At 50.6% G+C, this 25,917-nt stretch overlaps 7 protein-coding genes across 7 annotated transcripts; 5 read left to right on the top strand and 2 right to left on the bottom strand.

The window, feature by feature from the left end:
* Positions 1-94: 94 nt before the first annotated feature.
* On the bottom strand, positions 95-1,774 carry Z518_09291 (uncharacterized protein; the record flags this gene model as incomplete). The annotated part of the gene is made up of 3 exons (XM_013413247.1): positions 95-1,369; positions 1,425-1,585; positions 1,639-1,774. 3 exons carry the CDS (start codon positions 1,772-1,774, stop codon positions 95-97), a joined length of 1,572 nt encoding a protein of 523 aa, XP_013268701.1.
* A 1,032-nt stretch (positions 1,775-2,806) lies between these two features.
* Z518_09290 (uncharacterized protein) lies at positions 2,807-4,304 on the bottom strand (the record flags this gene model as incomplete). The annotated part of the gene is made up of 2 exons (XM_013413246.1): positions 2,807-3,112; positions 3,165-4,304. The coding sequence occupies 2 exons, from the start codon at positions 4,302-4,304 to the stop codon at positions 2,807-2,809; spliced, it is 1,446 nt and encodes a 481-aa protein (XP_013268700.1).
* A 2,263-nt stretch (positions 4,305-6,567) lies between these two features.
* Positions 6,568-7,662, top strand: Z518_09289 (uncharacterized protein; the record flags this gene model as incomplete). The annotated part of the gene is made up of 2 exons (XM_013413245.1): positions 6,568-6,711; positions 6,763-7,662. The coding sequence occupies 2 exons, from the start codon at positions 6,568-6,570 to the stop codon at positions 7,660-7,662; spliced, it is 1,044 nt and encodes a 347-aa protein (XP_013268699.1).
* A 4,703-nt stretch (positions 7,663-12,365) lies between these two features.
* On the top strand, positions 12,366-14,842 carry Z518_09288 (uncharacterized protein; the record flags this gene model as incomplete). Its single annotated transcript, XM_013413244.1, has 2 exons — positions 12,366-13,317; positions 13,437-14,842. The coding sequence occupies 2 exons, from the start codon at positions 12,366-12,368 to the stop codon at positions 14,840-14,842; spliced, it is 2,358 nt and encodes a 785-aa protein (XP_013268698.1).
* Positions 14,843-16,060: 1,218 nt separating this feature from the next.
* On the top strand, positions 16,061-17,939 carry Z518_09287 (uncharacterized protein; the record flags this gene model as incomplete). The annotated part of the gene is made up of 5 exons (XM_013413243.1): positions 16,061-16,249; positions 16,297-16,725; positions 16,780-16,974; positions 17,047-17,418; positions 17,472-17,939. 5 exons carry the CDS (start codon positions 16,061-16,063, stop codon positions 17,937-17,939), a joined length of 1,653 nt encoding a protein of 550 aa, XP_013268697.1.
* A 1,646-nt stretch (positions 17,940-19,585) lies between these two features.
* On the top strand, positions 19,586-20,059 carry Z518_09286 (uncharacterized protein; the record flags this gene model as incomplete). Its single annotated transcript, XM_013413242.1, has 1 exon — positions 19,586-20,059. The coding sequence occupies one exon, from the start codon at positions 19,586-19,588 to the stop codon at positions 20,057-20,059; it is 474 nt and encodes a 157-aa protein (XP_013268696.1).
* A 2,169-nt stretch (positions 20,060-22,228) lies between these two features.
* Z518_09285 (uncharacterized protein) lies at positions 22,229-23,882 on the top strand (the record flags this gene model as incomplete). Its single annotated transcript, XM_013413241.1, has 4 exons — positions 22,229-22,277; positions 22,332-22,376; positions 22,433-22,716; positions 22,785-23,882. 4 exons carry the CDS (start codon positions 22,229-22,231, stop codon positions 23,880-23,882), a joined length of 1,476 nt encoding a protein of 491 aa, XP_013268695.1.
* Between the last annotated feature and the right edge of the window lie 2,035 nt (positions 23,883-25,917).

The raw sequence follows: 25,917 nt of genomic DNA, 5'->3' as shown, positions 1-25,917 counted from the left end.
TCCGCTTATATTATGAAGCACGCCTACTCAAACTTCCCCCAGCAGGATCCGGCACACTCGCTTCGTCTCGGCCCACATTGAGGCCTCGCATTCCCTACTTTTCACTGGTGGGAACCGAATCAGATTCAACGTGAGCAGCATCCACCCCTTTATCTGTCACATGGTGGTCCACAATCGTATGCGTGGCGAAATCGACCTCAATATCGCGCTGGTAGATGGCAACTTCGTCCGAGTCTCCAAAGATCGCGGCCACTTCCTCGAGCGGCAACCCATTCGTGTCAGGGAACCACATCCACATGACAATCGCGCCAATAGTGCCAGGAATGATGAAGCAAAGATAGAATTTCCATCCGATGGTCTCGAAGGCGGTGGGGGCACTCTGCAGCCATATGATGTTCATGAACGAGATCATGGCCACCCCCAGACAGACGCCTTTGGCACGCAGGTGCGTGGGAAAGATCTCGCCCAGGTACGAGAACTGGGTTCCGTCGAGGCAGAGCCCGTAGAAGACTTGGAAGACAAAGAACATGGCCACGGCCGCCTGCAGAGCAGCATGGTTGTTGGAAGGGACAAAATTGGCGACCAGGGCCGCTTCGACGATCAGCGATGCCATGCAACCCACAACACCGAAAGAGATAAACCTATTGCGGGGAAATCGGTCGACAACAAGCATGCCCATCGCATTGAGGCCGAGAGCAAAGGTTAGCCATGCCGCGGGATAGAGCAGTTGTTTGACCGTTGAAAAGTTGAGTGATTTGTACAGAGAGGGCCCGTAGTTGTTGATAACGAGAACTCCGGAACATTGGATGATTCCAGTGATGCCGACGGCCAGGAGAGCTCGCCTTCGATACGAGGGTTTCTTGATAATGTGCCACCACGTGTTGCCCAAGGTCTTGTCAATGGCAATTTGTTTCTGAATTTGATAAAACTCGGCCTTCGCGGCGTCATTGTTGGGATCATTGGGATCTGCATGAAGTTTCATTAGGACGGCCTCGGCCTCGGCGTCTCGTCCTTGCATCACAAGCCATCTGGGACTCTCTGGGACGAAGAAAAGACCGATCAACAGGCAGAGCGGCCAGAAACACTGAATGGCAATGGGTGGACGCCAGGTATTTGTGCTCCCGCTTTGCCAAAAATAGAATCCAAAGCCAACCCAACCTTGGATTGTGTACCCAAGCACGAGCATCACTGCGTGGACATCGACTAGAGCGCCTCGCATATGAACAGGCACGATTTCGTTCATTAAGATTGGTACGGCAGCCAAGATCATGAAAGCGCTGGCGCCGGCGACGAAACGAAAGGCGATGAACATGCCGACGTTGACGCTCCCAGTCATTACAGCACCAGAAATCACGGCAAGGATGGCGGACTATGTCAAGTTAGAACGGCAGCACAGAAATAGCTATTGACTTCATCGACCATACCAAAGCGCAAGCCCATTTCCGGCCCCATTTATCTGCCACCGTCGGTAGTATTAATGTACCGATAACGCCACCGGCCTGGAAAAGACCATTCATCGTCGAAATTAGGTCCGTTCCATTGGATCTTGTGGCGAGATCAAAGTATTCGATGAAAGAAGGTTGGCCTGACAATCTCAGTCTTATTCGTTTCGGAGGGTCCGATGCATTTATGACGTACCCAAAGTAGTACCAATGATGGACGCAGTATAGCCATACGTCAAGGAACCGAACCCAAGAACAACGAGGACAGCACATGTGTGGGCGTTCAATTTTTGTCGCCGGAGCAGACCTTCCTCGGCCTCGTGACGACGCATGTTGTATAAAAGGTTGGGAAGCCGAGAAAATATGAATCGTTTGGTACCGATTGGGCGATAGATGAGGGCTCATCAAACAGGGCGACGGGGGGATAGCGAACATTAAATATGTTTCTTGTTCCAACCTCTCCACCGATGGACATCTCTCATTCGATATAGCGCGTGGACCACGGTAAGGTCTCTAAGCTTTTTGGGCCGTCAGAGAACCTTTGAGCCCGTCCACTGGGTATATTGCATTGTCGAATGCGGGGACGCTGGGTCTGGGGTAAGTCGCAGGCTTTGAGAGCCCAAAGAACGTCCATTCATTGGTGAAAACTCAACCCTTCAGGGGTTTCTTGATCCTCGGTAGACTTCGCTTGACTCAGAAGTCCTGGAGTCAGAAAACACGCCTGCCTGAATTGGGACAGTGATCAATATCAAATGCAGATCTCCACCGGCTCGACTCGTTATCTCATCAACAATAACTCGCACGAGTCCGCACGAGCGAGTCAGGCCTCTCGCCCGGTCGAGCCCATGGCCAGAACAAGTGGTAGTGTCTGACTTAAAAGGCACTTTTATGAACGTGAGGTTCAAATTAGCGTCGGGGATGGTTCGTTCCGGAATTGGTTGCGCTGGGTCAAATTCTCGTCAATTTTCATTTGATGCCGGACCGAATCCGAGGAAACGGTAGAGACTAGAGCCTCTTTCTCCGAGACTGATCCTCGGAATTTCGACGTCGTCGGGACCGGATCAAAGGAGCGCTGAAGAGAGGTCTGAACGTGCTCAGCGAGGTGAATGCATTATCTGTGAGATCAGATCGACTTTTGCTGCCATGAGAGACCAGAGAAAGATGTTTCCTCGATAAGAGAGTGTCCAATAAAGTCCGCGGGAATGAGCTGATATGATCAAAATGATCGACTTGCCCATTCAGAAGGGAAAATCGTCAGACAGTTATTGAGAAGATGGTATTCTCCGAGTTTTCGAAATGAATGATTCTGTTGAGGCGGTCCTCCTAAGGTTCCCTGTTGAGCCCATGGGACCGTTCTTATAGATTCAGACCTGAGGAACCTGTTCGTTCACGATTTCGGTCGATGTCATATCATTTCCAACATTGCCGGCTTCATTTCTGGATACGGAGACCGGAATACCTCGAGCCTTCAGGAGCTCTAGGTATTTTTTCTTTGCCGTGGCATTCCCATACCTATAGGCGCCTCGACGTTCCATGAATTCAGCAACTTGCTTCCAGGGTACCTTGCTCACAAATTGACCTATAGAGACCGCATCGAGTTCCGCGGATTGTCTGCCAGCGTCAGGATTAGACTTGGAGCATTGTGACACTCCTTCGAACAGCAGCTGTATCTGTCATCCCTGATTAGCCACCAAACTCGCTCTCAGGTTGACGAACACTCACTTCTCGTTCTCCCCATTCGGGTTTTCTAAGTCGTGCCTCTTTTGGTTTGGTCAAAACTCGATACCTCCCTCGCAGAGTTGATTCCGCTTCGTCAAAGGCCCCCAACTCTTTGATCTGCTTGTATGACATGCCCTGTGATTTGCACTGTACAAGAAAATCATCCTTTGAGGTGTCTCTCTGCCCGCTCCTTCCTCCCCATTGTTTGTTGCTCGCTCCTGGAGCAACACCTTGTCTCGAAGAAGGCACATCAACAGGAAGCGGCGTCGCCCAAAGGCTTTGGACATGGCCTCCTGCCCCAACGAGCGGCCATGATTCACCTTGTTGGTGAGAAAAAGAATGCTGGCAAAGACTCGATGAATGGACGAGAGGATTGGTCAGACTTTGCAACCGATTCTCGACCGGGATATCCCACTCAGGCAGGGGAGCATACCCTGGTGTTGGGTGGAGAGAATATTGTTCTGGCGGAACAAAATCCGGGTGAAGCTCGAACAGATCGAAATCGGGGTCAGGCTGAAATCCCGGCAAATCATTCGCAGGCAATAATGCTCCAAACTCGTCTTCCCTGTAGCTCACGGCAGGCGATAACAATTGCTCATTGAAGATTGGTGTCACGGCTTCCAACAAAGTGTTTGGAGTTGTCCAATTACCCAAGGTCGCAGCGTTATCTTCCAAAAGTGTATCATCCGGACATACCATTCCGGACTCATTGTTGCTGAAATTTTGCGGAATGCTGCTAGAAGTTATCATATTTTGGTTTCTCCTGTGAGGATTCGCGGGCAGGTTGTTGGGCAGATGGGAAGGAGGTCTCTCGCTGTTCTTCTCACCTCTGAATATAGGCGACGAAATTGTAGAGACATTCTGGTGATTGGCACTGTCAGGCGACAGGATGGAGATCTCCTGGTCGCAGGATGGGTTCATAAATTCACACGGCCAATGTAATATAGGCGATGTTTGTCTAGTCCCTGCGTCAGCCGAATGGGACATGTTGGGATGGTTGCTGCTACAGGTCAGTGTTGAGCTGGGGCCAACACCATTCGGCATGCCGTGGTTGGTGCTAGCGGGTTGAGAAACCGGCCAGGCTGGCACTTCGGTCCAATAGTCTGGTGGACGGCCGTAAGATCGGTATGCAGGGGTTGGCATTATGGGCGAGGTGGCCAAGTGATGAGAATTTTCGAAGAAAGCATCATGATCGTCCGTTGTAAGCGGATCAGGATGTAGGAAACCCCCCGCGTGACAGCGACATCGTGTGTCAGAGGATGCGGTTGGAAGGTGGTGAGTCGTCGCGGCCGCAGTGAATGTGTCCGGGATGGTCCATCTTTGCCCGTGACACCGGAGATGACTCTGTCTGCAACATGGCGCTCTTCGGTCGGCGCAGATACCCAGGTACAGAGGATCAGCGTTTATCGACGGCATTTCCTGAGATATGAGACTGAGTGAGAGGATGCCTTCCAGGAAAACTGGCGCCGCTGAGTAGTGAATGGACTTGAAGAACTCGGGTGAGGAATGCTCGAGAGGTCGTCTGGCGTTTTGATGTCGAGTCATTGATCAATACGCTGAGTATGTTTTATAATTCTCCATTAAACGCAGGGTTTTCTGTTCGTCTTGCAAACAGGTCTTACCCGTGACATCGGTATCAAATTGAAGACTCCCGAAGGCATGACTGACGGCATCTCTTCTCCAAGGGTGCGACTCACCTGAGAAATCACTCCAGAGGCGATGCGCAACATCGATTCCTCCAAAGATCGATATATCGTAGAGGAAATGACAATCTGCGAAACATCAACGGGTTGAATCTGTCCCACAAGAGCCCTTCCATAAGTGGTCTACTCCTGCCCGTAGTCTCGATCGGCCACAGATTCTCGAGTCCAACCAGCCCGTTCGCACGAGCGCGACAAACCCATCCAAACAATCACGACCCCTTTATCCAATCACACCGTAGATGCATTCCACCTTGCAGCCCAAAAGCTGTGCCTGTCAACCTCGGAGAAGGATGTGATAAGAGGATAAAACAGGTCTTGATTTGGGAAAATCCTGGCACTCAACTCAGATGTTCGGAATGTGGCGGTGCCGCAAAGGCACTGTATGCCAATCGCCATGCTATACATGCGGCAAACAGGAGTATTGGAATTCCAAGAAGAGATCTGTGACCTAAATTTATGCGTCAAGAAATTGGAACCGCCCAGCGTACTGGGCTACCAATTCTGATGATTTTCCCCTTCATTTCCACCGCCCAGCAGCAATCGGCGGGCAGGAGGGGAATTGGCCAAAGGAGGCATTCTGCCGATGGCATCACCAAGCGGGAATGGCTAGGAAAGCGTTAGCAAACGTCGGAGGCCCTGTACGACTCTGCGTTGACCCCTTGTCGGTCCCAAGCAACGCCTTTGGTGATAGCCCGCGGGGACCGCTCTTTCTGGAAGACTCGTGGTCGTTGACGGCCAAGAACACATAGCTAGAGTCGCTCCGAGTCGAGTAAAGATATGTGGGAGTAGGCAGTGCAGCAGAGCATAACCACGCAATGAATTGCCTGTAGTAACATATCCTGTTTATTTGATATACCATGACTGTGGGGCTGACATTCGGGATGCTGCAGCCGAGCGGAGACGGCCATCATTTGATATTCGTTGGCCAATATTCTGAGCAGGGCAGCAGATCCCTTCATGACTGGTCTTGAAACGTGGGCTGGCATGAGATGTGTAGCTGAAACTGGTTGCATGTGTGGTCTTCAGAAACTAATGGGGGGGCCACGAGTTTCCATAGATTTTGTAACGGTCCAAAGCCAGTTATCCACCAGAAATAGCTTGGCCACTGATTTGGAGCCCACGGTCATCCGTATATGTGGATTTGGGAGAGATCTTAGTTACCTCTGCTTTACTTGACGCCATCAAACGACAGCTTTTCGCAGAGTCTCCTCAATTCAAGAAAGCGAGCGTACCGAGAAAAATGGATGAATAGCAAGTGTTACGATTGGTGAGACAGTAAGACAGTGACCCTAACGTCGGTTCCTGGTCATGACGGAGAAGATTCATTAAGATTATCCCACTCTGTGAGTTGTAAGGATGAACATCGAGTTAAGAATGTTGATATTGTTGTGTTTTGAGGTTCAAGTTCAGTGTCAATGCCCACCGATAAGATATGGCGCCAAGACAGTTTGCCCAGCGTGACGCTAAGCCGCATTTCAACGTCGTAACATTCGCCCCGGTCACGACCATCTCGTTTGTTCTCGTTTGTTTCGTTTGAGCTCGGATCGTCTCCGGATCGCCTTTCATCCTTCTCTTGGAGAGTTAGAATCCGTTGGATTATGATGACACTCAACCTATAACTTGACCGTTGCTCCCTCCGCAAGTGCTCTAACGTCCAACCCGATTGAAGAGAGCGCTACGGAGGACGTTGAGAAATCCAAAGCATGTCGGAGACAGCAAACATGCTCGGTCTTGGGGAGCCGCTGCAAAATATCGTAACCAAGAAGTTCCTTGGTGCCTATAGAGCTAAAGACTTACTCTTCTCTGAAACAACTCTTGCCGTTCTTCGGGGTAAACAGGGAGCCTCGGTGAGTGAAGGGCTGAGCAGCAGTGATCCAAAAGAGCTCATGTTTTAAAAGTTTCAACTACGGTATTGCCCGGCGTTGGCCCAAAAACCGAAAGCGGAAGAGTCAAAGGATTCCAAAAGTCCCAAATTCGATCCATTCGCAGATCCACCGGCAGAGCTTTTGATCGCCAAGATTCCCGGTGACCGAGCTTCACACAAATTAGTCTTGAACAAGTTCCCTGTCATCCACAACCACTTCATCATTGCCACCGAGGCCAACAAGCCTCAGACAGACATGTTGGAGGAGGACGACCTCTGCTTGACGCACGCCTGCCTTCGTGCCTGGAACGACGGACCGGAGGAGGGAAGCTCTTCGCGTTTGTTCGCTTTCTTCAACTCTGGAGAGCATAGTGGCGCCAGTCAATCACATCGACATCTTCAATTTCTTCCTGTAGAAGATATGTCGGGGCCCAACGCTGACGAATGGGACCTTCTCATCGACCGCATGACCGTGAGAGCTCATCCAGAACTTCCCCTTTTCCAAGACCCCGAGTTCCCCCTCCTCCATTTTTCCTCCCCGCTTGAGGATGATCTATCGTCAACAAGTCTATATTCGAAATACCTCCTGCTCATGCGAGCTGCATTCTCTGCCACCCGTTTTCCGGGCCAGCCACTGAATGAGAACATAGAGATTGAACAAGATCGTCAGACCGTGTTTAGTTACAACCTGGCGATGACCACGGACAAATTGGCCATCTGTCCAAGACGGAACGAAGCTGTCAGTATCCCTGGAGCAGGGCCGGAGAGCTCTGTCGCCCTTAACGGCACGATCCTGGCCGGGACGCTGATGGTCAAGGACGAAGCCGAATGGGACATTCTCCGGCACACTCCTTCACTGCTTGAGAATATGTTAACCGCCATTGGTTATCCGCTTGCGTCGTGGGAACGCACTAGTACGGGAATGAGATTATAAAAAGGAACATGTCACAATAGATGTCGTTCAAGACCAAAGACCACAGATTAGCGTTCTCATGACAGTGCATCGGTGAGTTTCGCCGAGCATAAGATATTTTCGTCGCCGGCACTGGCCATCTCACTCCGTGCGCAGCCATTTCAGAAGGACAGGTGGAACACTATGAGAGGAGCGCCATATCAAGGTCAAAAGCCTTCCGATCCGCATCTGAATCTCGAGGTCATTGCGCAGAAGGCCACAACTTGAGATGTTGTCCGTTAGAATCGAGGTCCCACCGTTGAGCCGGCTTTTTTCTTCACTACAGTACACTGAACCTCGTCCCCTGTTCAAATTTCATCCAACGACTGTTCAGAATGACGGTCTTGGTGGCCAATGCTCGGAGGCGAAGTTTTTCTTGGCCGGATTCAGTGGTGATGGACGAAAGAACATAGGGGCTCAAACTGTACCAACGATGCGGGATGCTCGTGGGGGACAGAGTACGTCCAAAAACACGCCAGTGAGTCACGGTAGTCAAGGCACTTCATAAAGTGTAGCAAAGCTCTTTGCTTCCCACCAGGCGGTCAATACGAATGAACTTACGAGAATTGTGAGTTTTGAAAGGTCGGCTGAATGTGAATGCGCAACAAGTTGTCGTGCGAATGGAAAAAACAATATCCTCGTAAACGAGAGGGGTCGGCAAAGGCTGGCGGTGAACCCAGGAAGGTCCCGAGCCTGTTCCCGTCCGTGGCGGGCAAGAGGCCCAAAGAGGCTCCGGCATGGAGAGGCTTTGTCTAACTTAGGCGAATGGTGAATGAGCAAGCAGCAGCACGATTGAGGCTATAAATTGACACCGATGGCGTAGATGTCGAGAACCAAAAAGCAATCAAGCGCGCAAACGATGCTAACTAACGAGCAGTAGCATGTGCTGCGAGTGGAAAAGGAGGAGTCGAAAACAATGAGGACAGTCCAGACCCCGAAATTCTCGCTTCGAGCGCAAGCCACAATTCTTGAACCTAACCACTTTCAGCCTGATAGCCGTAAAAAAAGACATATTAAAATAGCGAGGCACGAAGGAGAAAAGAGTAAAAGGGATCGGGGTAGGACTGCGAAAGAAAGGGAAAGAGGGGCTCATAGGGCTGCAGAAGTGTTTCGTAGGACTGGCCCTTTTTGACACGAGGACGAGGGTCCTCCGGGGGAAGGGGGAAGTTCTGTTGTTCAATCCGGATGATGACCAATATGCCCCGAGACCAGAAACCGCCGAATCTAGACCCATTTCTGACATGGGGGATGGACAGCGAAGCACTTGAGGCATCTTGAGGCGCCATCAGACCGTTGACGGTAGAGTCTCGAAAGTGTCTTTGAACCGCAATGTTTGTGGACGAGGTCGACACTGGCGGTTTGCCGCATGGACAAACCTGCACGGTCCTGCGCTTTGAACTCGAGGCAGACTCGCATCCAGCGGTCTGTGCAGCAGTGGGGGAAGAAGAACGGATGGCAACGAAGCAATGAAGAGACAGCATTTCTTACCAAAAGGTGAGTCAAACGGGATGATTGGATAGAAGGGACAATTGCAGACCGACTGCATGCCAGCCTACAATGTTGGTTTAGCCCGAGCCAGAAAGTTTGGGCTCAGACCATCACCATACGGGGGTTTTGGACGGCGCGCCAATAGCTGTTATGAGAGACACTGGGTGTTTCTGAGAACAATGATCCGCTCGGGGCAGAACAGATTTTTTGGGCACTAAAGCCTGCAGCCCTACAAGAGGGGCCAGAACGATCCGTGAAGTTGCAACGTGGAGCGGCGAAGAGACGGCAAGGATCTGAGTGCCTGAGCGGTGACGAAGAGATGCGCCAGCACAGTAAGCAGCATCAGGTCCGGGGGGGGGGGGGGGGAGGGCGGCGGCATGGAGGTTACAGAACACGAAGAACCAAAGAAACAGATAACTAGGGCAGGGCTGCAGGACATTTAGGAAAAAGGCGATGGCGACGTGGTATTCGTCAAAGCTTTTTGGCAAGGAAAGATGGAAAGTTGGCCTGTCATAGGCTGCCAGAGGAAATGTCCTTTTGAGGACTGAGTTTACGAGTAGGGGGCCAACGGCCAATGCCTAATCAGGGACTAAACATCTGAGGGGGAAGCCCGAGTTTGGAGGGGTTCACCACTTGAACAATTACGGCTCGAGGTTCAAGCCAACCCTCCGCCTAGTCGAGGAGGTTATTTGTCAGGGATCGATATGACGCAAAAGCCTGAAATGAAAAATGGGGCACGAGATACCTGGCCGATTTGATGTGCCAGGACAAGCACATGCGAGAAAAAAGTCTTTCAATGCCTCGCACATTGATATCGCCAGTGTCATAACCGCAACACGATGCAGGACTCATTGATCGACTAGATAGAGTGGGTGTGGGGTTCGTGGTACATGGTGGGTGATACATGTACACGGCCGGTGAGCGCCGGTAGCATGAGTTACATAGCTGATGGATGGACTCGACGTTTGACCGAGACTTCACACACATGTCATCAAGGCCAAAGATGGAGTCAGTCGGAGTGGGTGACAGAAAGGAGACTGTGTGGAAATCTCTGGATGAAGATTGTGTCTCAAGAGCCAGTCATCCTGCGGCGAGCCACAAGCCAAAAAGCCCCCAGCCTCAATCTTGCGGTGAATAAATAGCACGACAAAGGTGGCTCAGCAGGCCAACAGCCAATCACGAGGCCTTTCTGGAGGGCCTGCGCCTCGATTGCCACTCCATCCTGGCCACCCCGAGTAACACCGGCGAATCACAGCGCCACAAAGGCGGAGAGTGCCGGGTCGGCCACGTTTTCCGCGCCCTGTCCAAAGCCTACCTGACCGCATCTGCACGATGGCGCCAATCGCATCGGCCTCGCCTACACAAATACCCGTATTACCATTAGGGCCCCACTAGCGACACTTTAGCCGGTGACTGGCGCAGCAATAACTTGTTGTTTCAGCGGTGCCCCCCCTCGCCAAAGTGCGGGCAGGAGAACCACGGACCCAGAGACGCACAGAAGCCAATCCCCAGGATCTCTCTTGGAATTTCCTCTCTTTGGCACCCCTATCAGCCTAAACTGGCAACCCAAGCTCTCTGAGCCCTCCATCCGGTCATCTGCTGCCCGGCACCCATCAATGAGGTGCGAACCCGTCAACACGGGCCCTGGCCTATCCCAGCACCCACGCTTGCCCAAAGCAGCATCTCCAGCCTAAGTACGGAGGGATGACGGGACTATACACCTACCCATCTACGCTATTGTTGATAGAACCTGTTCGTCGATGAGGGATCGCCGAAGTTACGGGTCGGGATCAAGCAGTGACCAGTGACAAAGCCACCAGTTAGTCCATCATTCGATCAGTCTGCCCATCCTCAGTTCGGTCAGACATGGCGTTGCAACTGGCTATGATGATCGACGGACTACATACTACCACGTATCAAGGAGAAAAGGAAAAAAAAAAAAAAATTAGCGACCGTGACTGCTACCCTTTCAGTGTTTATGAATAGAAATTGGGAAAGCGATCGCATGATCCTGATCTGATCTGATTTAGGTACCGAGTACTTATTGTCTCGCGGGTCGCGGTCTGGCATCATTGAGCATCCCGCCGCAATTTGCAGGAGATACAGTCAGTATCTTCCCACTCAATATCGGCAGTAGGTAATCTGCTCCTATTATGTTGTGTCCCAAAGCGCACCTTCCGGTGCTGCTCTGATCAAAGTCGCGGGCAACTGACAGCTGTAGGCTTAGGCGTCCCCGAAAGCTAGCTTACTAGCATGTGCAGTAGTGGTCATTTTGACCCTTTTGGCTCGTGTATTGTCAATACGGCCACCGTCGCTGCCACACCGAAGAAACACGGCCCCCCTTGTCCCTGTTCCTCTACTCGCACCCTAGATCCTTGCTCCCCAAAATACGGAGCCCACATTTTGTTGTAGGGCTAGCAATTCAAACCACCCATGCTAAACTCGAATGTGGGCTCATGTTTGAGCTCATCGCTCATCTAGCAAGCGACAGGGCCCCTTCATTCGGCAAACGATCTCTGCCTCGAAGCAAACGACTATATCTCACGATTTCGCCCCCCATCTTCAGCCTGAGTCCAACCTTTTGAAATCCTTCTCGACCACAACTTGTTGACTATTGCATCCTCGTCCTATTTGTCCTTTACCCGGGGCCGCAACAACCGCAGCAATATCTTTCCCCTCCCTCCCTTTCTCGACTCCTCTTGTGCCAGACGCCTGTCGCCTGTCACCGCATCGGCTTCGTCTTCCTCCCGCGAAATCCTCCTTACTGCATCCAGTACTGATCGACACTCTTCAGCAAGCCTCACGACTCACCTCTCTATCCGCAGCTTCCACGCATACGAAGACCAAAAACTTGTCTGAACTGCGTCTAGGCCTCACTCGAACCTCGATTTTCGTATATTCTCTGCCCTTATCGATTGACTCTGCCAGCGCCTCCAGAGCTCATTGCCCTTGTCGGTGTCCGTGCTCCTCCAACCGAACCGAACTTGACTTCCCTGGCCCCTCCCCCCCCCCCCCCCCACCTCCTTGACCAACGCCATACTATACGACTCGGCTCCGTTAGCCCATAAGCCTGACAATCCCCCGTATCAACAACAAATTACTATTAGTACTTGACCGCGGGCCTCGACTTCGATTCACGTCCGCTCTCTGACATTCAAGGCTCATGTTGTCGCTCTGATTCCGGTCGATTTCATACCATGCTGGCCCTCGAGCATTCGCATCGTCATCAGTTTGTGGACCAAGCTTCCGATCTCGAGCAAAGCATACAGGCACCATTTCCGGGCCTGGCCATGGATTCAGCATTCAACCCAGTCGACCCCATGGTCAACTTTCACCCTCTCCCATACTCATTCTTGGACAACCCATCCATGTTTGCGAATGCACCGATACCATCACTGAAGCAAGAGATGCACCAGCTTCACGAACTCCCCCCCGCCCTCATCTCATCGGGGCACGCACCGTCGATCCCCAGCGCCTCATCCTCCACCGTTGGCTCCCCATACTCCGGTCCCTCCCACACCATCTCCAGCCAGGACGGGTATGACCACCACGGCGCCTCGTATGGATTGGGTGTCATGCCAACCATTGTCAACCCCGAAACCTTTTCGCAGGACATGTTGAATGCCTCCATGGAATCCGAACTATCCATGGCGAGCCATGAAAAGCTGTCCAACAGCTATGTGGGTGAGTGCGCCGATCTTTCCTCTTCTCAAATTCAGTCTCCTTCGACTTATGCACGATCTGTTGCCCAATCTGTGCATCCGCAACTTCTTTCCTCCTGCCAATCTGCGCTTTTGACATCTTCTCCCGAGACTCTGTCGTCTATCAATACCTCCTCGGTTTTCTCCTCTGTCATCCATTCTCCAGCTACCGAGCAGACCCGCCCAACACCAACCTTCAAGTCACCGACAACACCTGCTTCAGCCCGCCCACGACAACCCTCGTCGGTCGTCTCTCCCGGGAAAGCAAGATCTTTTCCCCCATCCTCGCGCCCACAGGCTGCTTCAGCATATCCTCCAACCCATATGCTTCCCCATGATTCCAATGCGACATCACCTTCGGCGCCACATCAGCAACATGCCAATGGTTTTCAGTCTCATTTCTTTGCTCAATGCAGTGGGAACTTTATGCCACCATTGGAGTCATCTTGTTCGTCTCTTCCGCCGTTCCCTCATCCCTTTCTTTCCTATTCTCTTCAGTCATTCAACCCAAACATTGATCTTTCTTCGAGCTTGAGATCAGTCCACTGACCAAACTTTCTTCCACAGATCCTTCCTTGATTCACGCTTCCAGATCCTATGGCGAAACAGCCCTCCCCGAACAAGGGCTCTTCCCTTCTAACATGTATCCCTTCTCGAACATGTCACCCTCGGGTTCTCCTGCTCCATCACCTCAACCCTATGGCGTCTATCCTACCACACAATTCTCCGATCCCCTCACAAACTCCAACTACGGCAAACAACAAAACTACCCCAGTCGAAGACCCTCCCTCGCTTCTTTTGTATCCGGTGCATCACAGTCCAGCGCATCGTCAGAGTTCGACGAGGAAAGCCGAGAGAAGGGCCGCTGCCCGCATCCAGACTGCGGCAAAGTCTTCAAGGACTTGAAAGCTCACATGCTCACTCATCAGGCCGAACGGCCCGAAAAATGCCCCATTGTGACCTGTGAATACAATCAAAAGGGATTCGCTCGTAAGTACGACAAGAATCGACACACTTTGACCCATTACAAGGGTACCATGGTGTGCGGATTCTGCCCGGGCTCCGGTTCTCCGGCCGAAAAGAGCTTCAACCGAGCTGATGTGTTCAAGCGACACTTGACTTCGGTTCATGGTGTCGAACAAACTCCTCCCAACAGTCGAAAAAAGAGTCCGTCCAACAACAACAACACCACCACCACCAACAACAACCACCGAAAACTCTCCAGTTATTGCCAAGACGCCACAGGCAAATGCTCCACTTGCTCAGCCACCTTCAACAATGCTCAGGACTTCTATGAGCATCTTGATGATTGCGTGCTGCGGGTGGTACAACAAGAAGAGCCGAGCGAGGCTATCAATGTTCAACATCTCTCCAACATTGACAATGACGATGCTGTCCAGGAGACTTTGGACCGACACATGATCAAAACCGAAGATGCTCCGGCCACCAGCTTTGATGAAGAAGATGACGATGACGACGAAGAGGATGACGACGATGAGGATGACGACCCATCGTTCAACAGCCGATCAGGCAAAGGCGCCATCAAGTCTCACAAAGCTTCTGGTTCGGGGAAAGCCGTCATTGGTGGCGGAGTCTCCAAGTCCAACAAGTCCACCAGGAAGGGCATGACCTGGTCCAAAGGGGGTGTTGCTCTGGTGGGCAAAGGTCGCAAGAAGAGAAAGCACTACCCGCCATCCTGGGGTATGTCTGCCGAGAAGATGCGCATGAAGAAACGCGTGCTCTGCGTCTATGATGGGGAGCGACGGCTATGGAAAGATGATATGATGCTCCACAACGAGTTTGAGGTTCGAATGACGTTGCCTGACGGCAAGAACTACGTTACCGACCTCGATGTTCAAACACTGAACCGAGCCGAGGCCTTCCACAATGCCTCACAAGAAGAGAAGGGCCCTTGGCTCCCTCCCACCGATGATGATGCTCATGGTTTTGACTTGAATGCCTTGATGGCTTGATTGAGTTGTTGTTTTGATTATTGGTGGTGCGTTTTAGCGATATGGGTATGGAAACGGCCTTCGACCACGCTCCAAAATGATCTCGATATTGGGATTGGGAAGAGAGATCGATCCTTGGGCTTTCTTTTTATTTTTCTAATGTCGGTCGAACTTAACAACTTTTTGATGGATGCACAGAGCAGTGCAATGAGGAATGAAAATTCTTGAGGAGAAACGGAGGGAAACGGATCCCCGTTCTTTCTGACGATTATTGGGTGTGGGTAAACAATTGGAATATGGGAAATTGGGTGGATGAGTCTTCTGAGATACCACTGAAGCTCTCCTTGACGGACGAAAAGCTTATGTATGATAGAGACCTCTTGGACAACATGAAGCGCTGAGCGCTGAAATGCAATGGGAAGGAGATCTAATCGACTCTGCCATCTTTTCCCTTCGCTGTCTTGTTTATCAATTTTTCAAGGTTCTAGTTTGTAGAAATGAGTTATGCCAGAGGCTTTTTTTGGGGGGGCGGGACCTCGACCAACACTTCGCGGTATTCACAAATAAACATTCTCACGCGTCACTCTCCACGTCTTCATCTAGTGCCGCGTCCCTTCCTCGCCGCCATTTCTCTCTCACTGACCTGCCTTTGCCATAGAAATGATTGGCAGCCGGCCTGTCGACCTGTTCAGGCGCTGTGCCGGGCTAACAAATCCCTCACTTCGTTTCCCTCAAGCTTGCCCTCCTCTACTCCGGTACAGTCGAATTCCTCTCGTGGTCGCCCGCCCGAGTTCCACTTCGTCATCGAGCTCGAAGCTCGTGGTATCCGGCGAGCTACGAAAGTTCGCCTTAGGGCAAACGAACTTTAGTAGATTTCGCGAGCTCCCTGGAACGGCATACTTTGACAAGACGGAATATATTTCTGAACTTGAAGAGGGGGCAAGTGTCAAGCTCGTTTGCCGCCCTAGACGGTTTGGAAAGTCGCTCACCGTCACTATGCTGCGATACTTCCATGGATTCCAGTTTCGCGACGAATATGACAAACTTTTCAAGATGTGTAGTAGAGTCCTTACTGCCAGATTTGTGACTTATGCTCAATAGGGTCTCAACGTGGATAAAGCTGTCAACAATGGCACGATTCAACCTGGACGATATCTTGTTTTAGAATTTGACTTCTCCTGCCCCGCCCGTCTTCATGACCTTGAGCAGTCTGCGCGGTCCATTGGGCAACACATAAACATGAGGCTGTCGATGTTCAAATATGAATACACCAGATATCTAGGTGAATCGTTTGCATCGCAGACGTCTACTTTTGTGGAGAACCACCCGGCCGGAAATCTCGAACGCTTAATTAATGCTGTTGATGGAACGCTTCAAGACATTCATGAGAGAGGGGAGGAGGACCATCCCCTCTGGAATGTACAAGGGGTATATTTCTTCTCAGCTAACTACGAAATGCACTCTAATGCGTCCAGATCTATCTACTAGCGGATGAATACGATGCTTGTGCCAACGATTATATGGATCCGCACAATCCCAGGTTACCGTCCGATACCGCACCCTCTCGTCTCTTGAAGGCATTCTGGACCAATGTCAAAGGTGGCGGGACGTTGGATTACGGTATTCAGAAGGTATACATCACTGGCGTCATGCCTCTGCTTTCAAGCGACCTTGTCAGCGGCGCGAACGACCAAGAAAACGTCTCTTTCAATCCACGGTTTTCAGCCATTTGCGGATTGACTCGATCCGACGTGCTAGGAGCACTGAGGGCCATCTGCAACAATGAGGAAGAGGTGCAAAAGTACCTGAGTGAATTGGAACACAACGCCAATGGCTATCACTTCTGCCCAGAACGGAGTGTGGAGCCGGTATTCAACACCCATACTGCTATTTCGTATCTTGAAGTGAGTAAAGGAGAAGCACTGGCTAACCCTAATACTAATTACCGGACATGTTAGGAAATTAGGCGGAGAGAAAGACCTAAAGCTGTGGAAGCTCCAAACTCGGAGGTCTCTGAGATCTTCTTAGAGGCTTGTGCAGGGGCACCTAGAGCTGCGAACGAGATACAATTAGCACTTCAAAAGGACGAACGCGGCGCCTACCGAAGGATTCCATATGACAGAGTGCTCCGCAGCTTCAAACTATCCGAACTAGTAAGTTTTGTTCCATTGTCAGTCGGAGTGATTATGCTATAAGTGTGGTCTCTCACATCCTTGTCTACTTAGAACCTCCAGGCTGCTAGTGAAGGCGACATATCTGCATGGCGATCTTTGATGGTCTACATGGGCGGTCTGACTTTTGATATGAATGATCCATCGAACTCCTTGAAGATAACTAACCTCATAGCAGCGAAGAGGTTTGGATTCGCGCTCCTTGATCGACTTGGTTTATACCGTTTCGTGATCAATGCTGTACATACTCTTGCGGAAACTGGGAACCCAAATGACGTACTGGCTGGATACTGTCACATGATGCGAGAGTGTGATATCTTCGAAGACGCATTTTTAAAGGAGGAGGGACACCACCGAGACAATATCCGGTGGAGTATTCTACAAAACGAGTCCATACCGTCGACACTTGAATGTCAGGTTACGAAGGTAAGACCTCTGTTCATATACAATAAGAGTGAACATGAAGCTGATCTATGCAGTTGAGTAACAGTCCAGGTATTGTCGATCTCCTCATTACAGACAATAAAACCTTCTACACCCTCATGGGGTTCAGGAACATCCAAATCCCCTACCTGGGGCTTAGCGGAGAAGACAGCATTGAAAAAGCGAAAAGACTCGAGGTCATGAAGCTAGACGACATTCTCAAACTGAAATTCAAGGGCGACAAATACCGAACAGGGAGTATTAACAACTGGATTGATGGAAGACGCCATGGTCCGGTGTCCGGAAGTGTCCGCAATCAGCTTCAGTCTTACATTACGGGGCCTACCGTCCAAAAGGAGATTGCAGACAAAAATTTCCATGCCTTTGCGGTGGTGATTGTTGGATCGCGCCAGATACTCGTGAGGGAAATGGATAGGCATGGCAAGTGGGTCAGCAAGTTTCAGCTTGTGAATGGGAATCACCTTGATAAGACGGAAGGGGTACGGTCCAAAATGAGAAAATGAAGGGTGGTGGCTGGGCATTGATGGCGGTGCAATTCAGGCTTGCAACCAAATATATCAAATCAAATCGAGCCTCGAATTTGATTTGATTTGGATTCGAAAAGGATCGATTTGATTTGACTTGATTTGATCTGAATCGATTGGGATATTTGGGTAGCCCCACTTTTCTCCCAAGATGGATATACATTGCACTGCGCCGATAATGTCCGCTCGAAGTCGACTTCTCTGAGCCGTCACCATCTGTCCTGTGAGACTGAATATCCGTTCTGGCTCGGAAGACATAGCGGGAATTGAAAAGAGATCTATAGCCATCCGCGACAGACGTGGATATTGTCGTAGGGTGCTCCTCCGGGGACATGGTCCATGGATCGGATCCGATGGCTCGTGGTATTTCATCGAATCCAGCCCGTGAACCATCTCGATATCGAGGCTCATCCGTGAACGCCCCATATGATCCATCTCGAGTTTGATCAGTCGGGCTTGTCTAGGTGGTCCACAGACTGGATCCGATATCGTGACTCATCTGCATGGTCCACAGACTGGATCCGATCCTTTGACCATCTCGATATCGACTTCTGTCGAGCAGGGTGGCCCCGGGACATGGTCCACGGATTGGATCCGATGGCGATGTGGCAGGGCCAATACGACAGTCTTGGCGTCACCACACAACGCCAAGCCATAAAAAATTAAGGTTTATATTTTTATCCCTCTCGAAGATCGAGAATTCAATATTCATTCTCGCGGGCATTTCGGCACAGCCTTCCAGATGTCAGGAGTCGTGCACTGAAGGCACGCTTCAAGTATTCTGATCCCCAGCCCAAGAGGAGATGTCGGTCGTCACAACGGCGTCGCAAAGTTGTTGCTGGGAAATCCGCCTTCGGTTTAGGCGACCCTGGCGCTTCTGGTTCGGTCGCAGGCTGGGCGCGCCGCCGCATTTGACGCCTATAAGAACCCGGTCTCCCGTCCCTCGAACCTGTTCCTCACCTCTTGTCGCGCTGAGGCGACCGTCCTACTTTGCCTGACGCACCTGGACCCCTCCGCCTTGCCGTGTCAGGCCCTCACTGACGTTTTCTCCCTCTTCCTGGTTCGAAACTGAGAACCTGTTAGACCGCGTTAGACACACCTTATGACAAATATGTCTCCGAGACGAGGGAGAACAAAAAACGGTAGCCTTCGAAAATATGTCCTACATGCAATGGGCCAAACACACTGGCCTGACCAACAGAGCCGCTGTGCATTGCCTACGGAACAAAAATTCACTCCCTTTGTCGCTGCCTACCCGACCCCCTCTGAGTGAAGTGCAGTCTCATCTTGGCGGACAAACATGCTACTGCCTGACATCGCACGGTGCGAGTCTCCCGCTATTCTCCCTCCCCTGCCTAGTCCTTTCGAAAAGTGCAATCCTGAAGTTGGAGCACTAACCTTCTTTTGCGCCACGCCGTCACACTCGCACTAACAAGCTGCGCTTTCCATTCCTTCGCGTCGTTTCATGGAATTCTACTTGTCATTCCGCTCCCACGAGCGGATGGGAGTGATCCTACAGCGGATCTTCTAGCTTGCAAACAAAGCTACCCCATGACTTTGTGAACGAATATCTGGACTATCGAGATCACCAGCAAGAGACCCTTTTGGCCATTGTGCTTTGGGCGATGGAGAGTGCCGATCAATGCTTCCGAGCCTTGGTGGATTGCCATACTAGCAACGCTTGTCGACACCTTGGAAATCCGCAGCCTGAGTCTCAGTCAGTTGAAAGAATCTTGGATTCAGGTATTTCGAATGGAAGTCACCTATCTGTATCCGGAGTCGCCCAACGATTCGCACAAGAAGCAACCCGTTGCCTCTCACAAGATGACTTCATCCAATTACTTACGTTTTTGAACAATCCGAGGGCTGGCTGGAGAAAGACCGCAGAACAACTACAAAAGAGCCTTACAGAGAGACTGGAAAACTTCTACTCGGACGAGATGATCGAATCAGGTCAAAATCGTGACAGACTTGCAGCCCCAGATGGTCCGCCAGACGCTGATCTCGGCCTCATTTTGCACATTCAGAGTGAAGAAGATACAATCGGTCCCTTCTGGGATCCCAGAAGTGTGACTATAAGACTACTCGAGGAAAAATAAAGGTCGAGGGTGGACGAAACCTTCGTATACAAGCTAGTCTCCGGTATTGTTAGTCGTAGGAAGAATCAAATCGATCATCGAATCTGTGACGATAACTATCGTGTTGGATTGCAAAGGTGCTAACACTCGTAGATCGCCGTGTGCAAGTCGAGCGAATTGAAAGACTCTACTCCATTGTTCCTAGTAGTGCCAAAACGTTGTCTGAATGGATGTCCATCCATTGTGAATTGTAATGATAGCGTCCGTGTCCAAGACTGGGCATTCTGAGGTTCGATAGTCGATCAACACATTTCACCTTGACGCGATTATTCAGCGCACTCCGATTACTGACATACTACCCCGGGCGCTACTTTGCGAGTACACTGAACAAGCCCGAAGCGTTGTAATTAATAAAAAGTTGTAGTAGAGGGGCTATCAAATGTGTTGCCCTAACGCTGAGCGGAGTAAGCTCGATATATCCGATCCACATGTCCTACTACTTGGCAGTTTCATTAACAACAAATATATTTTTGAAGGTAATAATCTTATGCAAAAATGGAGGTCGTCTTAGATCAGTTGGGAGATCGTCGTATGTGGTCACCCTAAAATTGTTTGAGCTATCACTAATTTGATCTTCAAAGAGACTGAAGTTTCACTTGCAGTCATTAAATCTGAAGGTGAGCGGTCCTTCTTATGAATGTCATCCGTCAAGCATATATTGACAATGAAATTAGGTCGTGTGTTCGATCCACACAGACGACAATATTTTTGTCTCTCTTACTGAGGAACACATTTTTTTTTTTTCTTTTGCTTGGCACTCTCGAATAACCCTCGTAATCAAGCTTTACAGCTCGCTTTCGGCGACCGTGCGGACTTTAGCACTTTCACAACCATGGACAGTATCACAGTCCAGAGGTCTATACACGGGCTATTGGATATGGTCGCAGGATAATTTAATCACGCTATTTTGTACGAGATCGGTATGTTTCATGCCAGAGACAGCTACTGTGGTACATCGCTTAGTTGATGTGAAGGGTGCCGCCTCTGGCCAGCAGCATCGTCGGAAAAGAGGGAGCCCAGGACTTTGCCCTATCGAAGCTTTAAAACACCAAATACTGGGAACCCACAGACCAAATTGTGGGACCTTGCTTAGGTCTGGAAACGGAAATGGCCTTTAGAGAGGTCAGTTTTGGCCAAAGTATATTCCGCTATTAATGCTCACCTACAGCCGTAAATGGTGTGGCGATGTCTGTCGAGGTAACCTGCATCCCTATGTGCAAAATAGTCCCTGCGTGCCGAGACTGGGTTTTTGACCAAGAATTCTTCACCCTCGCCCCTGCCGGCGCAACCAATCCCCCATGACTCACCCCATCGCGGGGGGCGACGATGCTAGGTATATCGGGCGCGAGACTTGGATCGTGCTCGCCTCGGTCGATCTGTTTAGTTCTATGATTGGTCGACAATAGATAGGGGAACCTTGTGACGGGGGATTTTGCGAAGGTCGGATAACACTCTCTCTATTGCGGTAAGGAAATCCAGAGGGACCGTCCCTCCAGGTCCTTCGAGGCGCCATGGTCAGGGTAGTGCAGTCAAAGGCGTCCGTCATTTTCGAAGACTTGAACGGATCTCTTACTGTTTCTGAAGGGCGACTGTTTCTGGTCCCCAGAGATGGTTGCATGGTTGCGTGGTGTATTGAAAAGACAAGGGAAATCTGGAAGACTACCAACGTTAGAGAAGAAACCCACCAAAAGCGGCGGGGAAATTTCCCTGCAACCTGCGTTGAATTGTAGAATTTCCCTCCAAATTGGCTTTTCCCCAACACTGGTGAGCGCTGATTGGATAGAATTATCCAAATTATCCAGCATCATGATGTGAATTTTTGGATTTATCTGGATATGATTTATCCATTTACAAGCCTGGTACCATTGGGCGGCAGATTTCTGTGTTGTGCTGTAGAAAACTCTGTCCGGAGATGGACTTGATTGGACGTCATCGCAGTGCCGCCAAGAGCTCTCTCTATACTCAAACCCGCCGTATTGCTCTGATTCAATAAATCCCTTACCCCTTTTGTCACAAGTTCTTGGTGACCATTCCTTCGACATCTCCCAATCGTATTTGTACGACTTCAACTTCACGTTTGACCCCGAATTTTTGGGAGGGGGCCCCCCAATGAGCCGGTCATCACACACCATGGCAAATGACTCTCCGGATCAACCAAAGTACGCCGTCACAGTACACGGTATGGCTTCCTCTTCTCACAATCCTACGGCCAAGCTCACAAATTCTTTTCCAGATACTCCCAAATTCGATCTTGCCGCCTACATCTCCAACTACAAGGGTAAGGGATTCGAGGCGAGTCTGCCACACTGGTCGAATCTCACGTCTACTTCACAGGCCGAACAGTCTTTCGACGACTCCACCTCATCGCATCATGTTCGACCGTCTTGGAAGAGGAAGCTGCACGATTGGCAGTCATCGAGGCAAAGAAAGGCAAGGATGTTCGAAATTATCAAGAGGCTGTCGCACTGTTGAAGCGGGTGGCGAAGGGCAAGAATCTGGACCATCTCTTAGATCCGGTATGGGCTGCACAACAAGAGAAAAAGAATATCGCCGAGACAGCCCGTCTGGAAGGTGAACTGAAGGGGTATAAAAATAACCTGATCAAAGAGAGCATACGAGTAAGTCCAAGTCGGACCAACCTCCCTTACCCAAGGTACGACACACTTACACCGCTGTGACACGACAGATGGGGAACGAAGACTTGGGTACTCACTACTACACCATTGGCGATCTGAACAATGCCGTCAAAGCCTATTCACGCATGCGGGATTACTGCACGACGCCCGCCCACATCGCCTCTACGGCGTTCAGGATCATAGCTGTGGCAATCGAACAGAAGAATTGGCTGGCGGTTCAGTCCCAAGTACACAAGATCCGCAATCTTCAAATGAAGCCGGACGACATGACTAGAAATCAACCCAAGACACATTCCGCCATGGGTCTTCAGCAGATGTCCACTGGGGAATACCGAGAGGCTGCTATGAGCTTTCTCAACACCGACGCCAGTTTGGGAGACAGTTACAGCGATGTGCTGACGAGCAACGATGTGGCCGTCTATGGAGGTCTATGCGCACTGGCATCCATGTCTCGATCTGAATTGCAAGCGAAAGTCCTGGAGAACACCAACTTTCGTAACTTCCTCGAATTAGAACCTCACATTCGTCGAGCCATTGCCTTCTTCTGTGCAAGCAAGTATAGTCAATGTCTGGAAATTCTCGAATCCTACCGAGCAGACTATCTTCTGGACATCTATCTTCAACCCCTAGTTGCCGACATCTACAAGAAAGTGCGGACAAAGAGCATCATTCAGTACTTCCAACCGTTCAGCAAAGTCACCCTGGCTGGTATGGAGCAGATGTTCGGTAGTCCTGTGGCTGCAAGCGCAACGGCCAATGGCCAGGCACCACCCCAGCAGGAGTTTCTGGATGAGATCATCTCTTTGATTGGAGATGGCAAGCTCGATGCCCGAATTGATATGGAACACGGCGTGCTCCAGGCCGTTGAACATAATCCCCGAGGTGAAGCTCAGCAAGCGGCTCTTGATATGGTCGATGGATTTACTCGTGAAGCCCGGATGAAACTGATCCGGTTACAAGTCCTCAATGCCGGGTTGGAGGTCAAACCACCAGCTAGGAAGAAGACGTGGGAGGCAACAGATCAAGGGGACACATTATGGGATGAAGGGACATCGGCGCTTGCTGCTAATGCTAGTGGTTATCCACAATCAGGTCCTGGAGGACAAGTTTCGATACAGGCTCAGGCCCACGCTCAAAAGGGCAGATAGGATCAACCGAGAAAGAAGTCCGGATCGATATAACGATTGGTGGTTCTCGATCCCCATGACGACTGCAATTACGACCGCAACAAAGAAGCTATTCAGACGGAATGGACGGGAGAATTTGTTTTTCTCGGCTTCTACGAACCTGGGCCTGATTGATGTTGACCATGACGAATAGACTGCAAGCAACGACGACAACAAAAAGTCCGCATGAAAAGGCAGGCTTGTGAAAAGAATCGATGATCACTGCACGGAGCAGCACAGTCACAGCATAGCGCAGGCGCGGGTTTGTTAAAGTTCAATGGGAATTTGTTCTTGAGCTTCGGGGAAAAGGGGATACCGAGGAGATATTGATGGCGTGTCGGTGGAAGGCCTGATCATGGACACGGATAGTTGATATGATGTGTAAAAGGGGCCATATTCAGCGAGAGAAGGCCCGCTAGTATCGAGGGATACCAGATCCAATCCATACCCCTGAGGTCAATGCATTAGCCGACCGGACGATGCAACCGGAGAGAGAAGATCGAAACTAGGCAATTGAACCTGATCCTGGGGATTTTGTTGGTTCTGTCACCGACATCGAATCGTCCGATAGTTGTAAGCATCCTGTCAAGGATCATGCATTATCGTTCATGCGTGGTCTGCTGGTTTTTGGCTTACTCCGCTGGGAACTTCTTACCCTTACAAGAGACATGGCTAAGTTAGTATATGACGGTTCACCGCACCATCCTGGGAGTCATGGGGTGATTCAAAAAAAAAAAAAACCCCCCATCTGTCGACTTGAACCCTGGCCCCTGGTCCCCGGTCCAGGCTTGTATTCAAATTCCCACTGCATTGCATCTGCATCGAAGTTTGCATGGTCGATGGTCCAAACCAAGGGTCCCCGTCTTTTTGGATCCTAACCAGTGATAAGCCACGAATGACTCGCATATAGATGTAGTGCGCCAGGCAGACAAGGCACCCATGCCGCCGTGTCATCGTCATGATCAATACCGCTAGTATGGTGATGCCAGGGTGCATACTGGAGTGTGGGTAGGGCAAACCAAGCGCTGTACGGAGTAAGCCATGGCTGGCTGATCGACAGGGCATACACCGCTGCATCAGAGTTCTCGTATCAGTGGTTCATGGCTCTTTGAGCCCAGGGGCCAGGACCGGAAGGCCCTACTTAGTTGCGAAGATCCCGTGCCAATGAAGCCTCAAACACCCACCGTATCTGACTAGCCGCAATGGGATATTCGATGCTGATTTTCACACTGCCTGGCCAACTAAACAAGTAAGTTAACAAGGCTGTGAGTTGGTTGGTGCCCGCTGCCGCTGGCGTGTCATACAGCCCTACGGAATGCGACGTCGCTTAAGTTTCTATGATGCCTTCATGCCGTAGTATCAGGTTGGTCCTTTTGCTAGACCCCTTTCCTGCTTATTTTCCGGTGGGCTCCAAAAATTTTCGTGTTCTCGATGAAACCGTCTGCATCTACCGCGGCATAGGGTAGCTTTTTGTATAGCTCCGTTCATCGAGGTGGATCCTTGGTGGAGAGTTATTCTGCTCGTGTATGACATGGGAGGTAGTACTTTACTCCCCCACTCCCACAACGATGACGTCTCTTGCTGCTTAAGCAGTCGGTTGTCGTTATCGGGATCAAGTCGATGTCAGGATCTTTGGCAGGACACAGGACACCGGATGTGTTTTGATAGGGCTGACCAAACTTTGAAAGTCCGTTTCAGGGTCTATAAGAACAGGAAAGGTACGTAAGCACTACCTTTTAGCGGGGCTGCTTGCTACAGCCTATAGGGCTGATTACTTACCTAGGTAGTTAGCAAGTCGATCACACCTCGGATATCAATTCTTGGAAGGGGTATTGTGTTGAATGCTCTGGGCGGACTAAGGGACTTTCCCCTCCAACTACCAAGATGGGTTTGCTCCGGGTAGTGAATGGATCGTTGCTGCTTGAGGATTGCAGGGTCGGTTGTTGGGGTTAGAAAGAAGAACCGAAGAGTTCTTGACCAGCCCTTGGATTCTCTCATCTCCGCTTACTTCTCATGT

Source organism: Rhinocladiella mackenziei (genome assembly GCF_000835555.1).
Source record: "Rhinocladiella mackenziei CBS 650.93 unplaced genomic scaffold supercont1.7, whole genome shotgun sequence".
Lineage (NCBI taxonomy): Eukaryota > Fungi > Ascomycota > Eurotiomycetes > Chaetothyriales > Herpotrichiellaceae > Rhinocladiella > Rhinocladiella mackenziei.
Note: the sequence above shows the minus strand (reverse complement) of the source record. Positions and strands in the feature narration are given on the sequence as shown.